The sequence below is a fragment of the Polypterus senegalus genome, chromosome 1 (genome assembly GCF_016835505.1).
Source record: "Polypterus senegalus isolate Bchr_013 chromosome 1, ASM1683550v1, whole genome shotgun sequence".
NCBI lineage: Eukaryota > Metazoa > Chordata > Cladistia > Polypteriformes > Polypteridae > Polypterus > Polypterus senegalus.
The window spans coordinates 189,184,025-189,202,773 of NC_053154.1; the positions used below are offsets into that span (position 1 = coordinate 189,184,025).

The 18,749-nt window shown below is 38.3% G+C and overlaps 1 protein-coding gene across 5 annotated transcripts in view; it reads left to right on the plus strand.

The window, feature by feature from the left end:
* Positions 1-18,749, plus strand: part of clcn2c (chloride channel 2c) — a 96,567-nt gene that overhangs the window by 29,155 nt on the left and 48,663 nt on the right. For 4 of the 5 annotated variants that reach the window (XM_039765178.1, XM_039765160.1, XM_039765185.1 and 1 more), the window contains exons 2-7: positions 7,585-7,741; positions 13,620-13,751; positions 16,271-16,399; positions 16,568-16,701; positions 17,914-17,991; positions 18,253-18,276. In XM_039765178.1, coding sequence (XP_039621112.1) covers positions 7,585-7,741; positions 13,620-13,751; positions 16,271-16,399; positions 16,568-16,701; positions 17,914-17,991; positions 18,253-18,276 — 654 coding nt within the window. The remainder of the gene's footprint in view (positions 1-7,584; positions 7,742-13,619; positions 13,752-16,270; positions 16,400-16,567; positions 16,702-17,913; positions 17,992-18,252; positions 18,277-18,749) is intronic. The other variant, XM_039765170.1, reaches the window with a different exon arrangement.

Consider the following 18,749-nt stretch of genomic DNA (forward strand, 5'->3'; position numbering starts at 1 on the left):
GACATGATAAAAACTAAAAAAAAATGCAGCATTGAAAATGTACAGTATCTTTTAGTTTGCCTTACACAGGACAATTGCCATGTTCAAAGTTGGTTTCAGCACACATGTACTTCTTCAATTCTCTTCAACCCTATTCAAGAATGAAATATGTTTAGAAAATAGATGATTTGCTAAAAGTTAATTAAACCTTTAAAGTCATTACTATTGTTTTGCCTGCAGCTTATAATTACTTGAGATTTTTATATTTTTAGCATTTTTAACTCTTGAGAATCATTCCTGATCTCAGATTTTTACTTATACTTAAATTTCCATAGTTCCATTGACAAAATTAAAGTATTTCCTACATTTACACATATTGTATAGTTATACAACTGGTTGCCCTTGTATAATTACCGTAAGTAAAAATTAATATATTAAACTAAATCCAGCTGGTAATGGAAAAGCCAAAAAACTGTAAAATATCTGAGTGAGTATCGGTATATGAGTAATCTTGCCCTGGAATGTGAACGAATCCAGTCTAGGGTAGGTTCTTGCCTTGTATCTAATACACTTGGAAACAGAAGAGTTTGGTTAGAAAAGTGGATTGATTAAATTAATTGAAAATAAAAAATATTAATTTCAATGCAAAAATTGCTTTGACTTTTTGACATTGACATTTGACTTTTTAGTTTGGTGTAAGTCTTTGTGACAATGTGTTTATTTTGTCCTTTGTAATTCATTCACAATATTTTTTTTCATTACAAATACAAGGTATATTTTGTGTAGTGAATTGTTTGTTTACTTAAAAATACATATAAGCATACAAAGACATTTTGTTTCTATTAGGATAGGCTGCTTGCTTCTAAATAAGTTAGAAGATGGATGGGTTCCGAAAATGGAATGAGTAACATTTCCTTTCATATAGCATTTGGAGTTGTTGCACTACTTTTACATTTAACTGAGAAAAAAAACACCATTAAAAGGCGAATTATAAAGAAAACATGATTTTCTTAAACATGTGGACAAAAAAACAATTTGTTTGAAATGTAAATATCATAGTAGCACACTAATAAAGAGCTTAAAAACAATCTAAATTAATTAAACACAATCCTGACCCCTTAATTAGTGAACTTGGCTGGAACAAAAACATGCAGTCACAGTGGTACCTTAGGAACTAACCAGACAATCGCTACTCCAAGGAAAGGCACAAATAGTAAAAACATAAGTGTCCGTATAAGAGAGGTGCAGTTTAAAAGAACGAGCTGCTACAATGACAGTTTAATTCAATGGCTGAAATGTAATCACGGTTTAAATAAAATAAAATCTGTGTACCTAGCACTCCTGAAAAAAAATGGTGAATCACATCACATTTAACATTCATCTGTGTGTTCCTTATTTACTTTTAACTTTCCATGCCATGGTATACATTGAGAATGATCAAAATGTCTTCTAGAATCTATCCAAAGTGGATTCCATTGTGTAGGCTTCCTTTACGACAGTTGCATTAATGAAAGAGGGACAGTTAAAGGTATATAGGCCAACCTGAAGACACAAGAGAAAAGAGAGTTGCTGGCTTCAACATATGATAAGTTAAATACAGATACAAAAAAATCTGTTTTGGTGGCAAACTGTCAAAAATAAACTAAGAGAGATGTGCTGCAAAATGCATCTCTGCAAGTCATTGCATACTCAAACCCCCCCGCCCCCCGCATCCAAGTGATTTACTGCTCTGAGAAGATGTTTTTTAAAAAGGCTATGCTAGCAATAGAACAGGGATTTTCACTGAACTGTCTTAAGAACCTGTTGCAGTGATAAAATTAGTAGTCCATTGGAGTATTAAGATTTCCTGTTGGTCTAGAATTGAAAGCATTATCACCTTGATCTTGCAAACTAACACCAGTTTCATGCTATATAATAAGCTGTAAGGGGTTTCATCACCTTGTACGTAACAAAGTATACTAATGCCTATACTCTTGAGCTCTCTGCAGTCTTAAGATGGAAGCAAATTTATTCATCCAATCATAAAGAAAGTTTTTTGGGAGTTGGAGCATTTATCTACAAACTTTAGAATTATCTACTTGCCAAGTCAATTTCAACATCTACATCCAGGATAAAGACCCATTAATTTAGAATAGTGTACTCCAGAGAGATGCTGTGTTGAATTCTTATACAGAAAAAGTTTTTTTAGGCATTTGTCTTACAATTTTATGGGAATAGTGACCTTTTTCAATAACCTTTCTCAGTTTCCATTTCTTCTCAGTACATTGCAGTGTTGGGGACTTGGTAGTCTTTGTAGCCTAGGAACAAGACTTCTGAGGCTATTGAAGCCAAAACTTCTCAAATAAATGATTATGCTTCTGTTATGGATAAGTAGGATGCTCAGGAGTAGGTAGGCTTCACCGATTTCATTGTTTTTTTTTTTTTTTGTCTTTCCCTGAATTAGTGACCTATTCTTTTTGTTGGAATTGTGAGTCTTATTGCTTTGATGGGACTGGGTTTCCCTTTTATTTCAGATAGGTGTAGGTCTTTCTGTGTTGTCGAATGCCCCTGTTTTCTCAGTAATTAGGATGGTAGTGTCTTTGTTGTAATTTGCATTTATGAAAACTCCCTGTCTATATGGGGAAGACCATTTTCCCCCAACAGTGGGATTGGTGCAATTTCCAATTTTGTTGACATTATTGTTGTTTTTTTTCACAGGAGTTGAGTGTCTATTAAATTTGGAATGCTTCTTGTGATGTTTTATGCAGGGTTCATATATATAAACATAATTTTTTCTTACAAGATCCATCCATCCCTTATCTGACGCTTATTCTGATGCAAGTTGTGGGGGCAGCAGTCTAAGCAATTATGCCTAGACATCATTTGTCCCCACCACCAGGTCCAACTTCTCCAGGGGGATGCTGAGGCATTCCTTGGCCAGCTGAGAGATATAACTCCTCCAGCGTGCCCCAGGTTAGCCCCGAGGTGTGCTGCCAGTTCAACCTACCCAAAACACCTCCCCAGGGTTGTGTCTAGGAGGTGTCTTTGTCAGATGCTTTAACTACCTCGCTCTTTTTGATGCGGAGGATCAGCAGCTCTACTCTGAGTTCTTTCTGAACGTCTATGCTTCTCACCATATCTCTGAGGCTGTGAAGGAAATTCATTTCTGGACCTTGTATCCAAGATCTATTTCTTTTAGTCACTACCCAAAACTTATAACCATAGGTGTAGGTAGGAACATAGTTCAACTGGTAAATGGAGGGCTTTGCTTTTCGACTCCACTCCTGTTTAACTTCTACTGACTGGTATAATGTGTTCATGACTACAGAAACTGCTCCGCTCCACCTGTTGATCTCTGATTCCCTTAATTTATGAACACGATCCCAACTCCTCTGCTGAAAGGTGACCAGCTGGTGTGGGTGTGTTTCAGCTTTAGGTGAATGATACTCCCCTGCCTCGCTGGGAAGCCCTTTGCCAGGGTTCTGGAAAGGAGGGCTCGGCTGTTGGTTGAGCCTCTGTTTTTGGGGGAACAATGCAGATTTTGTCCCAGCGTGGACAAAATTTTTTTTTGATGATGTGGGCCTGTTGGCTCAATTAGGCTGTGACCTTACACCTACTGTTGCGGATGGCATGAAGATCAGCACCTCCAAGTCCAAGGAAATGGCTTTCACCTTGAAAAGGATAGAGTGCCCCCTACAGGTTGGAGAAACGGAGTTCTTACAAGATATTGCTGGTAATTGCTCTAATCAAAGAACTTTGTGTCCACTTTTGGACATTTAACAAAGTCTTTTGGCTAGTTTTAATGTGAATTGCCCAGGAAACAACCTGCTGGTCTTTTAACATCACTTCACTTTTACTCTGTTTATCCTGGTGGGTGTCACTGTGGCAGCATGGTAATCTGGACAGATGAAATTACCCTGGCCTCAGTACCTTTTCTCCTCCAGAGGAATTTCTAGACATTTCCAGTTCAGTCAACAAACATAATACCTCTGGCATGTCCTGGGTCCTTGCAGTGGACAATATGTGACACACTTTTTATGGGAGTATTTTAACTACATGTCCCAACTACCTTAATTCCTCCTGATTTAGAGAAGCAGAAGTTCTGCTTAGAACAAACAGGCCCCCACCCCCAAAATTTGTTGAGCTACTAGCCTTATTAGGAATATGGAGCTAAGCAACCCAATACAGGGGCCTCATTTTAGCCACCTATATGCTCTTGCTCTCCTTTTTTTTTTTTCAGTGACTACCTAGAGCGCATAACCATAGATGAGAATTGGGTTGTAGAGTAACCAGTAAGACAAAATCTTTGTCCGAGGATTAAACTCCCTCTTCCCCAACTTTGTATGGTGTAACATTTGCAAAACATGTACCACAGCAGCATTTCATTGGTCTATCTCACAATTGCGTCTCTCGTAAACAACACCCTGAGGTACTGGAGTTCCATAACTTGGGATAAGCTCTCTAAATTTTATTTTGGTATTAATAAATTGAGCAACTCGTGCCATCGGCAATGTAGACAGGACAAATAGGCACTTCATTTGAATCTTGCCTCAAAGTTTTGTTGTTGCAACTGTTAGCACTGCCAATCTTCCAACATCTCCTAAGTCTTTTACAGAGAATTATAGATTCGTCTGAGGTCCCCATTCTTAATCTGCGACATAGAGCCAACTACATGTGAACTGGATGGATTCCTGAACTGACGAACTGTGTAGGACACTATTAAAAGTGATTAATCTCGTTATCTTTTTATCTCCTTTTAAAATGCATGACAATGCATTTAAACGATTACATCTCATTTGATAGGTAACATAGTACATACCAAATTTCAACTTTCAAAGCTGACACAAATACTTTTCCAAACTAATTCCATAACAAGGTAAAAGTGTCCACATGAGCCTGTATGTGTGTGTTTTTTATTTTGTTATAATAACTAGTACTATTCCTGCTGGTGTGGTGCTATAGTATCACCATTGAGACATTTTTATTTGTTGTTTTTAGTCATTTGTTGTGGTCCCTTCCAAAGAAAGTTATTTACTTGCATGAGTGCAGCATTGACTTTGTAGGTTCTGCCGATACTGTGTTTAGTATCATTACTTTTTTAGAAATTTAGTGCACATGAGTAATGTGGTCTGTGACTTTGGTAAGCAGATTGTTAAGCAACATCCCTTTATAGAAAACGTTTCTAGATATGTAATCTTCTGGGACTCGGCTACTTAATTGCTCTTGATACATTGGTTATTTCCAGTCACTTGACGATCATTTGACACATCTTTTGGAGTTTTATTTTTGGGGATTGAAAGGTTTTTTTTTTTTTTGATATTTTTGTCTAGTGTGTCCAGATAGAAGACAGAAAAGCTTTTATTTCTATACTTTGACAAGTGTTTTGGTAGTGCTTTTGTCTGCATTTGATCATCAAAGTCGAGCAAAACCATTCTCCATCCATCTCCCAATACCTTATTACAAAATTTATCCTGCTATTCCCTTGCCCCTTTTCATTTAATTTCCAAGAAACACCCTTATTTGGCAACATGACTCGTTTTTTTTGTCATATTACTGATTTTAAGGCATGTGTTTTCTCTCTCTTTTGAACAGACTATGCATGCAGACTCATCATTTTCTAGACACACTGGATTCTAAAGAAGTGCCTTCATCCCTTATTCTGGCTGAAATGTTTTTGTAAATCCTCCCCAGTCTATCTTAGCTTTCATTTTTGTCCCTTTTCACTGTATGACTGAATTGTCCAGACAGAGCCCTCCACGCCAAATGTTGCTTTATTTTAATTGTTGTAGTTTCTCTTATCTTTTCCAGATTGCTGCAGAAGTCTTACTGTGAAACAAGGCTTATATCTTTTCCAGCCAACCTTTATGTTTGACTTGGTTATCCTGAGAGAGCGATCACAACACTTTACCAGGCACACCTTTTCAGTTAAAGCTTACATTTGCCTGAGGTCTTTACCAGCTTACCCCAGTTCAGCAGCTTAGCTTAGATATCTATTAGGCCTGACTGTGGATGGAAAGCCATTATGGCCCTTGATTGGTCATTAATCCACACTGAACTGTCTTATTAGTTCCTTATGTTCCTGATATATTATTCTGTCTTTTCTTGCACTTAGATTAGTCAGGAGGTTTGATAAGAAACCTCATACTTCCACTGTCTTGGTTCAAGAAAGGAAGGATGCAAGTAAGGTGGCCTTGTGGTCACAGTGCGTCTCAGAATAGAACAATGAACATGCTGCAGTTAAAAATAAATAAATGCAACTCTGATCAATGCACTGTGCCAGGACCTTCCTCTGTAGGTTAAGTGCATTTATTTAGTTTTAAATAGTTGTATACTAAACTGTGTTCATGGTGTAGGGCAGAGGGATTCCTAGATTTCATTGTTCTAATTTTTGTTCATATCTGCATCATGTTTTTCAGCTGTGGACATATGCACCTCTTTGACCTATTACAGTTCAAAATTGTAAGGACTGCCTTTACTACATTTACTGTTGTTGAGCAAATCACACTGGTTGGCTGCCTTTTTTATATATATATATATATATATATAATATATATATATATATATATATACAAGGGCAGTAGTAACCTGCACTTCGAACTCTTGTGTATTCAGTGTCCACCAGAGATGTAAAGCTGGCATTTCTCCCAGACCTATGGCCTTTTGTGTTTCCACAGGCTAGACTATGGCTATTGTATGCACAACTGCTCCTACAATAAGCATGTTGCCTTCAGATCGGGTGTCGGCTGTTCTGGGACAATGCTGAGAAAGCAGCCTGGTTCCTATGGGACATTGAGACCCAGCAGCCCTTGTGCTAAGGCGCGTCCACATTGCCTGCTCTTTAGGATCAGATATGCATTCTTAACAGTTCAAATGATCAGAGAGGTAAACAAGTATGTCTGGTTATTCATGAGGTGTCTGGAATCATAATTCCGATGTTTCAATTAGTTGGTAGACACACGTCCTAATGTGTTCTGTACAGAGTCAATGAAGTGTTTGGTATCTTGTACTAAATGGTAATTCCATTGAACTCCTACTGTTTATTGTTGGTACAGTATCTGTCCTGTCAGTTGGTCTGTCCAGTGCAGATATAGGATTCTGTTTCCGCTTTCATGACTTTTGACTGTTTAAATCTTCTTAAGAACCTGAACTCTTATTATGTGTAGTGCCCTTGATCATAATGTATAGTTTCTGCTTCTCCCTCCATCATTTTCTGCACACTTCTACTCTGTAGGCACATGAAGAAAAGACAAGTAGGGTTAGAATTGTATGTTTGCTTGCAAGATCTGTCAAAAATAAAGGCTCCTGAGTAAGATTCTGTTGCTAGGCAACAGCCTGCTGCTACTTAGTATTCAGTAGGAGGCTTGTGGTTACAGCTCAGAGTGGACCTCTCTGCAAACCATTACAGCATTGGTCACAGATTTCTTTTTCTTTATGTGATGATTACTGATCCATACTGATAGATTATACTTTATCAACTCCATCATTTACTTTTCCTGTTCCTGACTCTTTAAAAGCAGCCTTTTATAACAATCCTTACTCCCCGTCCCTTCTGGTAGTAAAGTGTTGTCCAGTGATAGGAGTGGACACTTTCTCCCCCAGTTTATCTGACCTTTTCTTTCCTCACAGATGTATGGCAGGTACACACAGGAGCTGGGAGAATTCGCCAAGGAAGAGGCAGCACGTTTGAGGGAGGAAAGCAGCTTTAGGAGAACTCCTCTGCGTGATCGGAGCCGGTCTGCAGAGCTGCTGGAGTACGAGAAAGGCCATTGCACCAAATGTCGAAGTGAGTAGTGCACATCATTGCCTTTGGAGCACTGTTTAGTTGTATTGGGATACCGATGCAGAGAGATTTCCATAAGCAATCCAACAAAGTGCATCTCCCACAGTTCCTTGCACATGCTTCAGTCACTGATATGTGGGCAGCACTTGGGAGGGATTGGTCAAAGCTTTTTGTTTTCTGACTGGTCACTATGGCTGGCTGCTGTTGTTTGGCATCAGGCCGACTTCTTGGATCCTTTGCAATAAATATGCATCTGATGATCCCACCCTAGTGGGCAGGAAGCTACGCCACGGGCATGGCCCCCTATGGGTCCAGTTATCAAAGGCAGGAAACTGAAGGATCCGTTTCTCATTAAACACTGCAATATGTCTTTCTGCCGCTGGGGAATCCTGATAACAAGACGCCAGTGCCTGCACATTCAGTGACCGGCAGCAGCTCAGCCTCCACAAAGTTTTTCACTGGCATAATACATTGTAGCCCACAGGTTTTTTTTTTTTTCTCCCTGGTGTTTTGCTGATGGTCATCTGGCACTGCCACTTGGTAACTTTGGCAGTGAGCTGGAGCAGTGAGTATATGAGTGGTATCAGTTGCTTCCTTTTTGGTGAAGTAAAGACTGTCAACAACTAATATGCATGTACTTGAAGGCTTTGTGTCTACCATGAGATGTGGACGGTGAGGTTACATTAGCCTAGTGGACCCTTGATGCACCCCAGCTAAATACTGTTTTGTGCTGGTGCATACTTTTGGAATGAGAGCTCCATCTACTGGGAAAATTGTGAATTATTATTATACTTGAATTGCTTTCTAATGAGAAATCAAGGCGAAAACAGGACTGGGAGTTGTCTGCTTTAGTAAACTTAAACAATGACTGTTGTAAACCATGGCAATTTTTGTTAAAAGAAAAATTAAAGAACTTCAATGAAATTGGGCCTTAATGTCTGATCATTATTGTTGCATGCACAGCCACTAGATGTCAAGGCAAGAATCACATGCAGTAATTGGAACGTGAGTTGATGCAGAAAGGTTAGTTTACAATCTTGATGTCCTACAGGCCAGCGTTCTTTGAATGTTGCATAAGCAAGCTGTATTTCCAGCTGGTAAGGCTATATGTGTTTACTTGATGTACAAATTTCTGGATTTTGTGATCTATGAATGGAGTCCGATATATGCATCTTATCTCTGCAATATCTACGTAAACTTTACCTTTTTGTGCTTTGATTTTTATATGTACACAATGTGATTAAGTGAGTTTGTGTCTCAGGTGGTGTGTGCTTTTTTCTGTTTTAAAATTGGATCCATATGTATGTTTTTGAGCAAATAGGAAAAAAATATGTATACTGTATGACCGATATTATTCTCCACTGTGCAGAGTGCAAAAGTGAGAGTAATACTTTTACCTTCTGTATTTGAATTTTGTCCATGTTAAAAATTACATCGCTCTTGTGTTTTGGTTCTGTTAGAGTTAAGCACATTAGATGAGATGGGGCAGTACCTAATATTTTTTTTAGAGAAATAGTGAGTAGTAGTAATAGGTATGGAATGGGAGGAACACTGCATTTAAAACCTGTTTTCAGCATCATATTAGTCATGGTGAGCAGTGGGAGGAAGTTCTTATTTGAAGAAAATAATTGGGAGAGGCTTAGAACTGGATGTTCTGTAATGTGTACATGTTCTTAAACTATAGATGCTGAAATGTGAGAGAAGCTCTGTTACCACTCAACTAGTATAGAAATGAAGTTAAATCACCAAGATGTAAGTATAGACTTGCCCAGACTTTTGGTTATAGGGTAGGTGATGTACCATCATGAAATAATAGTGGAACTGGAAGACCTGCCAACATGTTGTTGATATACTACCATCATGACTACTTAGTAGCCAATACATCAGCAAGTCAGTATGTATAATATTTAGTGTGTTTTTACATTCAGAATCATTTTATTTTTTAAATAAAGTACTGTATAAGGAAATTTACAGTATATTTTCACTGCTGTTACAAGACCTTTTCTTTTAATCTACTAAACACTCAAACACTTTATTTAACATAGTACTTTTTGAACTTCACTTCAAAAACTTTTTTGAGTAGTGCAATTCAGCTTCCTTAGTTGTGTAACATCCAATGATGTTGCACATTACTGAACCATATAAAATACTTCTAGTTTCTCAAGCCACTCATCCCAAATCAGACTTTTAAATTAAAATTAAGGTTTCCAAAGCCTTTTGGATAATCAGTACTATGTTATATATTAGTGTTACATTTTAATGGTCTCATCTGTTCTTACATGGTTTTTCATTTTCTTTGTAAAGCAATTTTTCTATTTTGCCTGTAGCAAGTGTCAGACTACTTTGCCTTATTTTGAGTCATTGTGGATAGGAATTGTTTTTTTTGCCTATTTTAGTATTGCCCAACATATTTTTGGCTGTTTTCGTTTTGGACAGTGGGGTTAAATTATCTGGACAAGAACACTAGTGACTCCAGTGTGGTAAATTTTGCACAAATCCGGTTATTTGATGAGAAAATCATTCACCCCAACAAGATCGCTAATCATGTTCACTTAAATTATCCTTAGTGACACTGAATTGAGATTTCAAGCTTCCTACAGCCCCATTACTTGGTAATTTATTCCATGTCTTTATGTTTTGTTTTTTTTTTGTGTGAAGACAAATTTACTGACATTTCTGCCAGATGTAATCTTAACTTTCCAATGTGTCCCCATGTTCTTGTTGAATAATTTTATTTTAAAGTAACAGGTAGGATACACTGTATTAAACCCCTTCATAATTTTAAACACTTTAATCATGTGTTCTCTTAAGCTCTACTACTTTAAACTGAAAAGGTTCAGCTCCTCTTGTCTTTCCACGTAACTCATACCTTCTAATCCCAGAATCAGCCTAATTACCTTCTTCTGGGCTTTAAATAGTGCTACTATGTGTTGCATACATTACTCCAGATGAGGCCTCATTAGTGAATTACTTTATATAGTTTAACTATAACCTCCTTTAACTTGTACTCTACACATCATGCTATGTTGCCTAACATTGTAGTAGCTCTTTACACTGCTTCTATGCGCTGTCAGGACTACGATAATGATGAGTCAACTGTAGGAATTTTTCCACCACAGAAACTTTATTTTTCAGGAACAAATGAGTTCTTGTATGATGTAGGCCCTAGGACTCTTTTGTGAGTTGTGTTTCCACCTCACAACAGGAACTGTAACCTATTACAAAACACGACATGCAAAAGAGAGTGATGCGGTTTGAAGTGAGGTGCTTTCGGGAGTTCACTGAGTAATCCCCACTTATTGCTATGATGAGGAGTATGGCGCGGTGCACCTGGGACGTTGTTATGAAGAATGATGCAGTGCAAATTGCAGCAAGATCTGGAGTTAATGGGAGACATCCAAACTTTATTGGTTTGAAGTGATTGTGACTTCATGAGGGAGATTATTACTTGATGCAGTGCATAACACGACACACCAGAGAGTCGGCTATCTAAAGTGATATGATGAGAAGAGCAGCACTCCATTTTCACCAACAACACTTCAAAGTTCAGAGTACTAACAGATTTGTAAGATAGTGCCAGTGCTTATGGTCAGACCAATCGGCACAATTCTTCCCGTGATAGTTCTCGGTTAATGAAAAATATATACTGTACCTTGAAGCAGGAGCTAAAGAAAAGTATCAGGAACTACCTGCCAGTGCCTACAAATGACCTGAGTTACTGTGGTAGGAATGCTGCAAAAGTTCCAGAGTTTCTAAAAAGTCCCTGCTTCCTCAAAAATAAATTCCTGTGGTAGGAAAGTGCCTAATGATTGCCAGGTCCTTCTCATAAGATGTAATTTTAAATTTCATTCCTCCCAATGTGCTTTCAAATCTAACATTTTTACATCCTACATGTAATATTTTACTATTGGTTATGTTACATTTCTTCTGCCATAGTCTGTGTGTTGTTCAGGACCCACTGTAATGATTCAGCTGATTCTATGTAATCTGCCCTTCCTCCTAGTATAGTATAATTTGCAAACTTGACCAACTTGTTTATATTCTTGTCCAGATTATTAATATATATTTAAAAGAGCTATGACCCCACCACTAATCCATGAGGGACACAAAATTCATTGTCATCTAATTTTGATAAGATTCCTCTCACCGTAACCCTTTGCTCCCAGTGTTTAAGACAGTTTTGTTCTCACCTAAACAAAGTGCCCTGAATGCCAGCTTCCTTTAGTGGAGCACTATGAAAGGCCTTCTGAAATTCAAGCTAAATAATATCATATGCATCTTTCTTATCATATGCTGGAATTCTATGACGAACCAACAAAAGCATATTAATGAGGCACAGTTTACCTCATGCTATTTGCTAATAGGCTTATGATCCTCTATCATTTCCCTTTATAATTGCTTCAATTAATTTACCCATGATGGATGTTAAGCTTACTGGCCATTTGTTTCTTAGATAAACCTTTTCTGTAGAACACTTACATCCAAGAGGATCCAATTCTAGTATTAAAGGCTTATAGATACTGAGAGTGTTTAAGGTCTCCTGGTGGTACACAAAATGACAGAGTCATAGTTGTATATTTAAAAACTCCATTTTACTTAACTAAGACAGGGTCAGATTTTGGAAAGGTAGAACTAAAGTACAAAAGACTATTCCTAGATATAATGATTACTTGCTGATTTATGGTCAACAGTCTTCTTGATGATAAAGATGCAGGATGTGAAGACTTGATCTCTAATTTTGTGAAACTAGTAACATCACAGGATACATGATATTCATCTTGTATGATTGGACTCCCAGAAGATAAAACTAAAGTAAAGTAAAAGAGTCAGACATGTTCGGTGTGTATGTGGTGATGATCCAGCCTTCTGAGATCTGACAAGACTAAATGTATTAGTAGCAGAAATACCGCTTATTTGTCTATTGACCTTTTCAGATGAAGATGCAGCACTCCTAACAGTATCCAACTCTGTTAAGGGTCGTTCTCCAACTGGTTTACTAACCCATCTGAGTTAAGGATTTCATTGAAGTGTTACTCTTCTTCTGCTTTCTGCACAGGGCTTTTCAGTGAGCCTGTTTTTCCAGCATGCAGAGATGCCTGTAGGTTGGCAATGTGGCTCTGCAGGAATGTACTATGGTGGTGTGTACAGGCTTTTTCCGGATACTGCTGGATCTCTGTCTGTCTTAACACTATGAACTAATGTGTGCTTATTCTTCTTAATGTCGCAACACACATGATTTTTTTTTCCTCTCATTTGCATCCAAATCTGTGATGATTTCTGTCTTCTGATGTAGTAACACACACCCACGCACACCCCCAACAGTGAAATATAACAGGTCTTATCAAGTCAGGCTTGTCCTATATACACAGTACGTGATGTACGTTATACAATGAAATTCTCGCTTGCATGTCTCTTTATAACAATTAAAATACAATTTCAACAAAAGACACACAATTAACAAAGTGTACAATATATCACATCCAACATATTTATGTACAATTAAATTCAGTATATCATAGTTGTGCTCGCCCCTTTATAGAAGAGCCAATGACTTACCACCTGATGTATCTTCTAACATTGTTGATGTTGTGTGGACATCGTAAATGGGAGAGATTCTTGGTAGGGTAGGTGCATTATACTTTTGACCATAAGCAAAGTGTCAGGAGACCACTGGAACAAGAGGTGTAGATTAACATCTGCAGATCTGTGACAACTGAGAGACTAAGGTGTGGGGAGAAATATAAAATATCATGTCCACAAGGGTGATGTTTGAAAAGTGAAAAGATGCAGTAATTAATGTTTGATTTTGTTCACATACAGGTAAAAGTGTTGCCTTGGAATAGTTCCTATTAATGTTTAACTCACTTTCTTTGTCTTCTAGTTTGCACAGTAAGATGTCAGAAGTTTCTAATCTCCAGGGTTGGGGAAGACTGGATCTTTCTCATTCTTCTTGGCTTGCTAATGGCCCTGGTCAGCTGGGCTATGGACTTTGCTATTGCTGTCTGTTTACAAGGTGAATTACTTACTGTCATTGTCTGGGATGAATTGGTTATTTATGGAAGTGATATGAAATCAGCTAGTAGTTACAGTGATTCAGTGTCCTTTGGTGAAAGTGTAGGTCTTTTATTTTTTATTTTTTTTATTTTTTTTGAGTGCATTGTGATTTGTTTAGGTGTATAAATATGGATGATTATGTGTGTTTTTGTCCGATCACTGATGTGTTCTTGAACTGGTACTTAATTACTTTTAATAACAAAACTCACAATAATGGGTATCAGAAATAACACAAATACTAAAATAAATCCAAGCTTTCCTGCTGGTCCTACTTAGAAATCAAATTGTCATACTAACATGGAAAGGCTTCTCCACTTGCACTTTATAAAAACACCACCATCCCAAATAATCTCTCCCATCTGTCTCATGACCTTGGCTGTGTTGCCTTTTGGCCAGTGAGCCATTACCAAAATGCACCTTCTAAAACCAGACTATAAGAAGCCGTTTCATACTCTGTGCTGCTCCCTGTGCTTTTTGCGCAACTGCCAATGTGAAGGTTCAGGATGAATTTTTTTTTCCACCTCTGCATCATTTTAATGGGAGCATATCAATAAAGGCTTTTGTGCAACACATGTGTGCTTGTGTATTTAATATAGTGTTTTTATAAAATGAATGCAGTTTGTCTTGGTTAATGGTTCAGTTCCCACCTCTGACTCCCTTAACTTTTGTGCATGTTTCTATTTTAACCTACTCTTAACATGCATAATGGCTACTAGATGTATTTAATTGTGGTTTGGTTTGTAAAATGAAAGAATCACTTATGTGTGCAAGAGTTAATACAACTGAGAAATTCTCATCTTTATGTAAGTACACAAGGTGTACCAAATGTCTATTTAAAAAGAATGTATTTCAAGAAAATTAATATTGTGCATATTATAACCAGCCAAGGCTTTGATTAATAAAAGCCCATTATGATAACTGTGAGTTTACAGAAAAAGTTAATTCTGTTTAATGCTCTGTCTCTTTAAACTGGCTTAGATATAGGTAGTTGTTATCTAGGGAGGAAAACTATTAGGGATAAATGAGGGATGGTCCTTGGTTTATGGCTTGAGTATTTAACTAGCTGTAATAATCTCCCTCATCTCTAGATGACACTAGTGGGAATTGAACTCTGCTCGGTATTCTGAAAACCAAAGACCACTGCAGAACAGTTGTTTCTTTCCTTTTTAAATCTAGAAAGGTAAAGAGAGTTAAAGAGGAGACTGAGAACTTTTAAAGCAAGCTTCTGACCCCTTGACACCCTGGCATTGAACTACTTACCAGTGTGCATTAAGGTTGGAACAGGAAGTTAGTTAATGACAGGCCTTTTCTGGGAAAGATGTATGGCTAGAAAACAGAAGGAGAGATGAGGCAATGAAGGTAAGAAAGAGTAAGAGGATTGTGAAGCCCCCAGTCTGTGCTGGGTTCAATAGGTATTTGTGGGATTCTTTTTTTTTTTTTTTCACTACTCAAATGGTAATTTTCTCTTGCTGAGAATAAACATTTTTCCAATTTACCTAAGCCTTGCAGTCTGACTGTACACCACTGTAGAATAGATTTTAATTTTACAAGCCAGCCTTCTCGGTATGAGTTGTCATGATATACAGAGCTAGTCAAAAATTAAATTGTAGGAAACAAAAGGATGGGAACAGGGTATATATTCATTAATGTGCTTCTTGTTATGTTGAAATTAATTCATATATCAATTTAACAGTATGTTTCTTAAAGGCATACAAATTATATTAACTGGTCCTGGTGTGATGATGCTGAATACCTGAGTGTTATGAGTCAGTAGTGAGAGAAGGATTTTATTTCCCCTTCATTCAATCCTTTTCAAAATGTACACTTCAGAAGTGATCATGTCAAACAGAGACAACCTTGAAGAGCACAAAACAGACTGGACCATAGGCTTAGTGACAGTTATTATTTTATTACAGTGTTCGCCCTTGTATAGGTGTGCACTTTGCAATGTGAAACAAGGTGCTTTTTGGATATGTCTTCATGTTTATTTATTGATTAGATTAAAGCACATAGGGTATGTGCATTGGCGATCCTAAATTGTCCCTACTGTGTGCTGGGTGTGTGTGTGTGTGTGTGCGCGTGTGTGTGTGTGCGCGCGTGTGTGTGTGTGCGCGTGTGTGTGTGTGTGTGTGTTTGCGTGCCCTGCTGTGGGCTGGTGCCCTGCCCGGGGTTTATCTCCTGCCTTGCGCCCTGTGTTGGCTGGGAATGGCGCCAGCAGACCCACGTGACCTTGTAGTTAGGATATAGCGGGTGGGATAATGGATGAATTGATGGACTTTGGCAACTGTGCCATACCGCCTGACTGTTGTGATTTTCACTATATTTATAGTATGTGTTGACTTGGGTGTGTTAGTGTCTGTCTGTGTTTGTGTTTGCATCCTGCTATTCATCATGTAGAAAATACTTGTTAATGAATTCACCCAACTCCTCAAACCAGATACTTTCCTGAATGTTCCTTTTTTGTTCCTCTTTTCCCAGCCCAGAAATGGATGTATGGGGGACTGGGCAACAATGTCTTCCTTCAGTATCTGGCATGGGTCACCTACCCTGTTGTTTTGATCACCTTTTCTGCTGGTTTTACCCAAATACTTGCACCTCAGGCAGTTGGTGAGTTCCTTTAAATTTGAACCCTAGAGTACCCCCATCCCCATTGAAGTAAAGATAATTCATACTCTGTTTAACAACCTTAACGTGGACAACATCAAACTAATTTCTGCTAGGAGCCTTAGTACCTCGACAGATGTAACTCTTCAATGTGCTGCTACTTTTGTACAGGATCCGGTATTCCTGAGATGAAGACAATCCTCCGGGGAGTGGTCCTCAAAGAATACTTGACCTTCAAAACATTTGTGGCCAAAGTGATCGGATTGACCTGTGCTCTGGGCAGTGGAATGCCCCTTGGTAAAGAAGTAAGGCCTGAATGATGATTTTTTTTTATCCCCTACATAGAATTAATAATCTGCACTGCTAAAAGGAACCCACAGCCTTAGTCATAGACAAATCAGGGTAATAATGCTCTTACAACAAACCTGTTCTAAATCCCTCCATCCATTAACTTACTATCTGCCATGCCTGGGGTGCTTTAAATGATGAAGATCTTTCAAGGAAGTCCTACTTTTGCCATCTGTCTTGTTCTTTTTAATAAAACACTACTGTCTGTGTGTATATCTGGTCAGTTTGGCCTTGGTCAATCAGTGATAGGGATAATGACATGATACATTAGGGCTATGATGTTCAATTCCTGATTGTGGCCATTTTTTTTTTTTTATTATTATTTCTTCAAAAAAAGGAGTTACATTTAAATGACAACAAAGCAAACAACATATTCAGCAAAGCTGGGTTGTTAAATATTAACAAGGCACAACCCAAATCACCTTCATAGAAGTATTCACAAGAATATGAACAATGTTTTCACAGCAGTAACTGGGGGCCCATCTGCCAGTGGTGATCGTCAAACGCAGACCGGAGGTGAGAAATAGGCAGGTGTCTGAGAAGCAGGCTTTACAGGAATATGATCTAGAGATGAAGCATTGGCCAAGACAGGTTTAGACACACAAGTATACTGAAAAAAGTTGTAGGAGGTACTCTGAGAATCTTCTCCAAAGACAGGAAGTATTCCCAAGTATACAAATTGTTTTCACAACAGGTAATAGGGGCCTGTCTACCATTAGTAGTTGAAAAGCAGACAGGAGGTGATCAAGGCACCTTGAAATGAAAGAGTCTGAGAAACAGGCTCTACAGGAATGTAATTGAGGGGGGAAGCGCTATTCAAGATGTTGAGACACATGATGGCACTAAAGACCCTAGGAGAAGGAGCACTGAAGGCAAACATAGGCAAGAGATATCACTTTTTTATAATTACATAAACAGATCTGCATCCTTTATTGGCCTCCTCCTTTCTGCTAGGATGGATCATCCCAGAAATCCCTACCTCCAGTGGGATGACTTGGTTCTATCACCAGTGGTGAACCTGACTAGTGTCATTGGGTGGCAAATATGTTTTCAACATAGGCATTGAAATATTTGTGGAGGTGGAAGTGAAGAGTGAGAGGTACCAATAACATGGGGCTTTCATTAGGTATCATTCTTATTTGTAATTTTTGTTTTTTGTTCTTCTGTAGGGACCATTCGTGCACATTGCCAGTCTGTGTGCTGCACTGCTCAGCAAGTTCATGTCACTTTTTGGAGGAATTTATGAGGTATAAATACATTCTGCCTTTCCAACTTTTAAGCCCTCCCACCTTGCTTTTCCACTAATCCCCTCTATCCAGGCATCTTGCAGAATTCAGTGTCTGTGTTTGTGCCCCATTTCCAGTTGTGCCTTACCATGCCCAGTTGAAGCGACTGATATTTATGTCTGTGTGTGTTTGGACTTGATTGGCTGGCTGAAGGAGGGGGTGAAGGTTGCTCTAATACTGCAGTTTAAAACATTTTTTTTTCTGGATCACTTGCTGCCACAGGAGGAGAGCGGAGAAGGGTATAAGGTAAGACCTCCTCTCTTCCGGGAAGCAGTATGAGTGTCACAGACTCCCTCAGACTTCACTTTCCACCAAGGTTCGCTGTTTTGATGGGGTACCACCAAAATAGCTTGTGTACTGGTATGGTGGTTGTGGTGGTCCTATTTGGTGTTCTCTGCAGCAGTTTTTTTTTTTTTATGATAAATGTGATAGTATTACTGGGCATGGCAGCCATGGCCTATTTACTTTTTTTGTGAATTTTAACCTCTTGATGTGAATAAACTCTATGGTGACTTTTCACTATGTAATGCCATTTATCATGTCACTGTGTGTCATGTGCTTGAGTGCCAGAAAGTAGTGCTCAGGTAGTAACTGAGTTCCAGAGTGCAATAAGCAGCTCTGGTCAGATTGTAGCTGTGTTCCCCAAATCTGTAGTGATCAAGTGTCTAACAGATGAAGCTTTTTACCCATCTGGTATCTGATCATGGCTGATTTACATG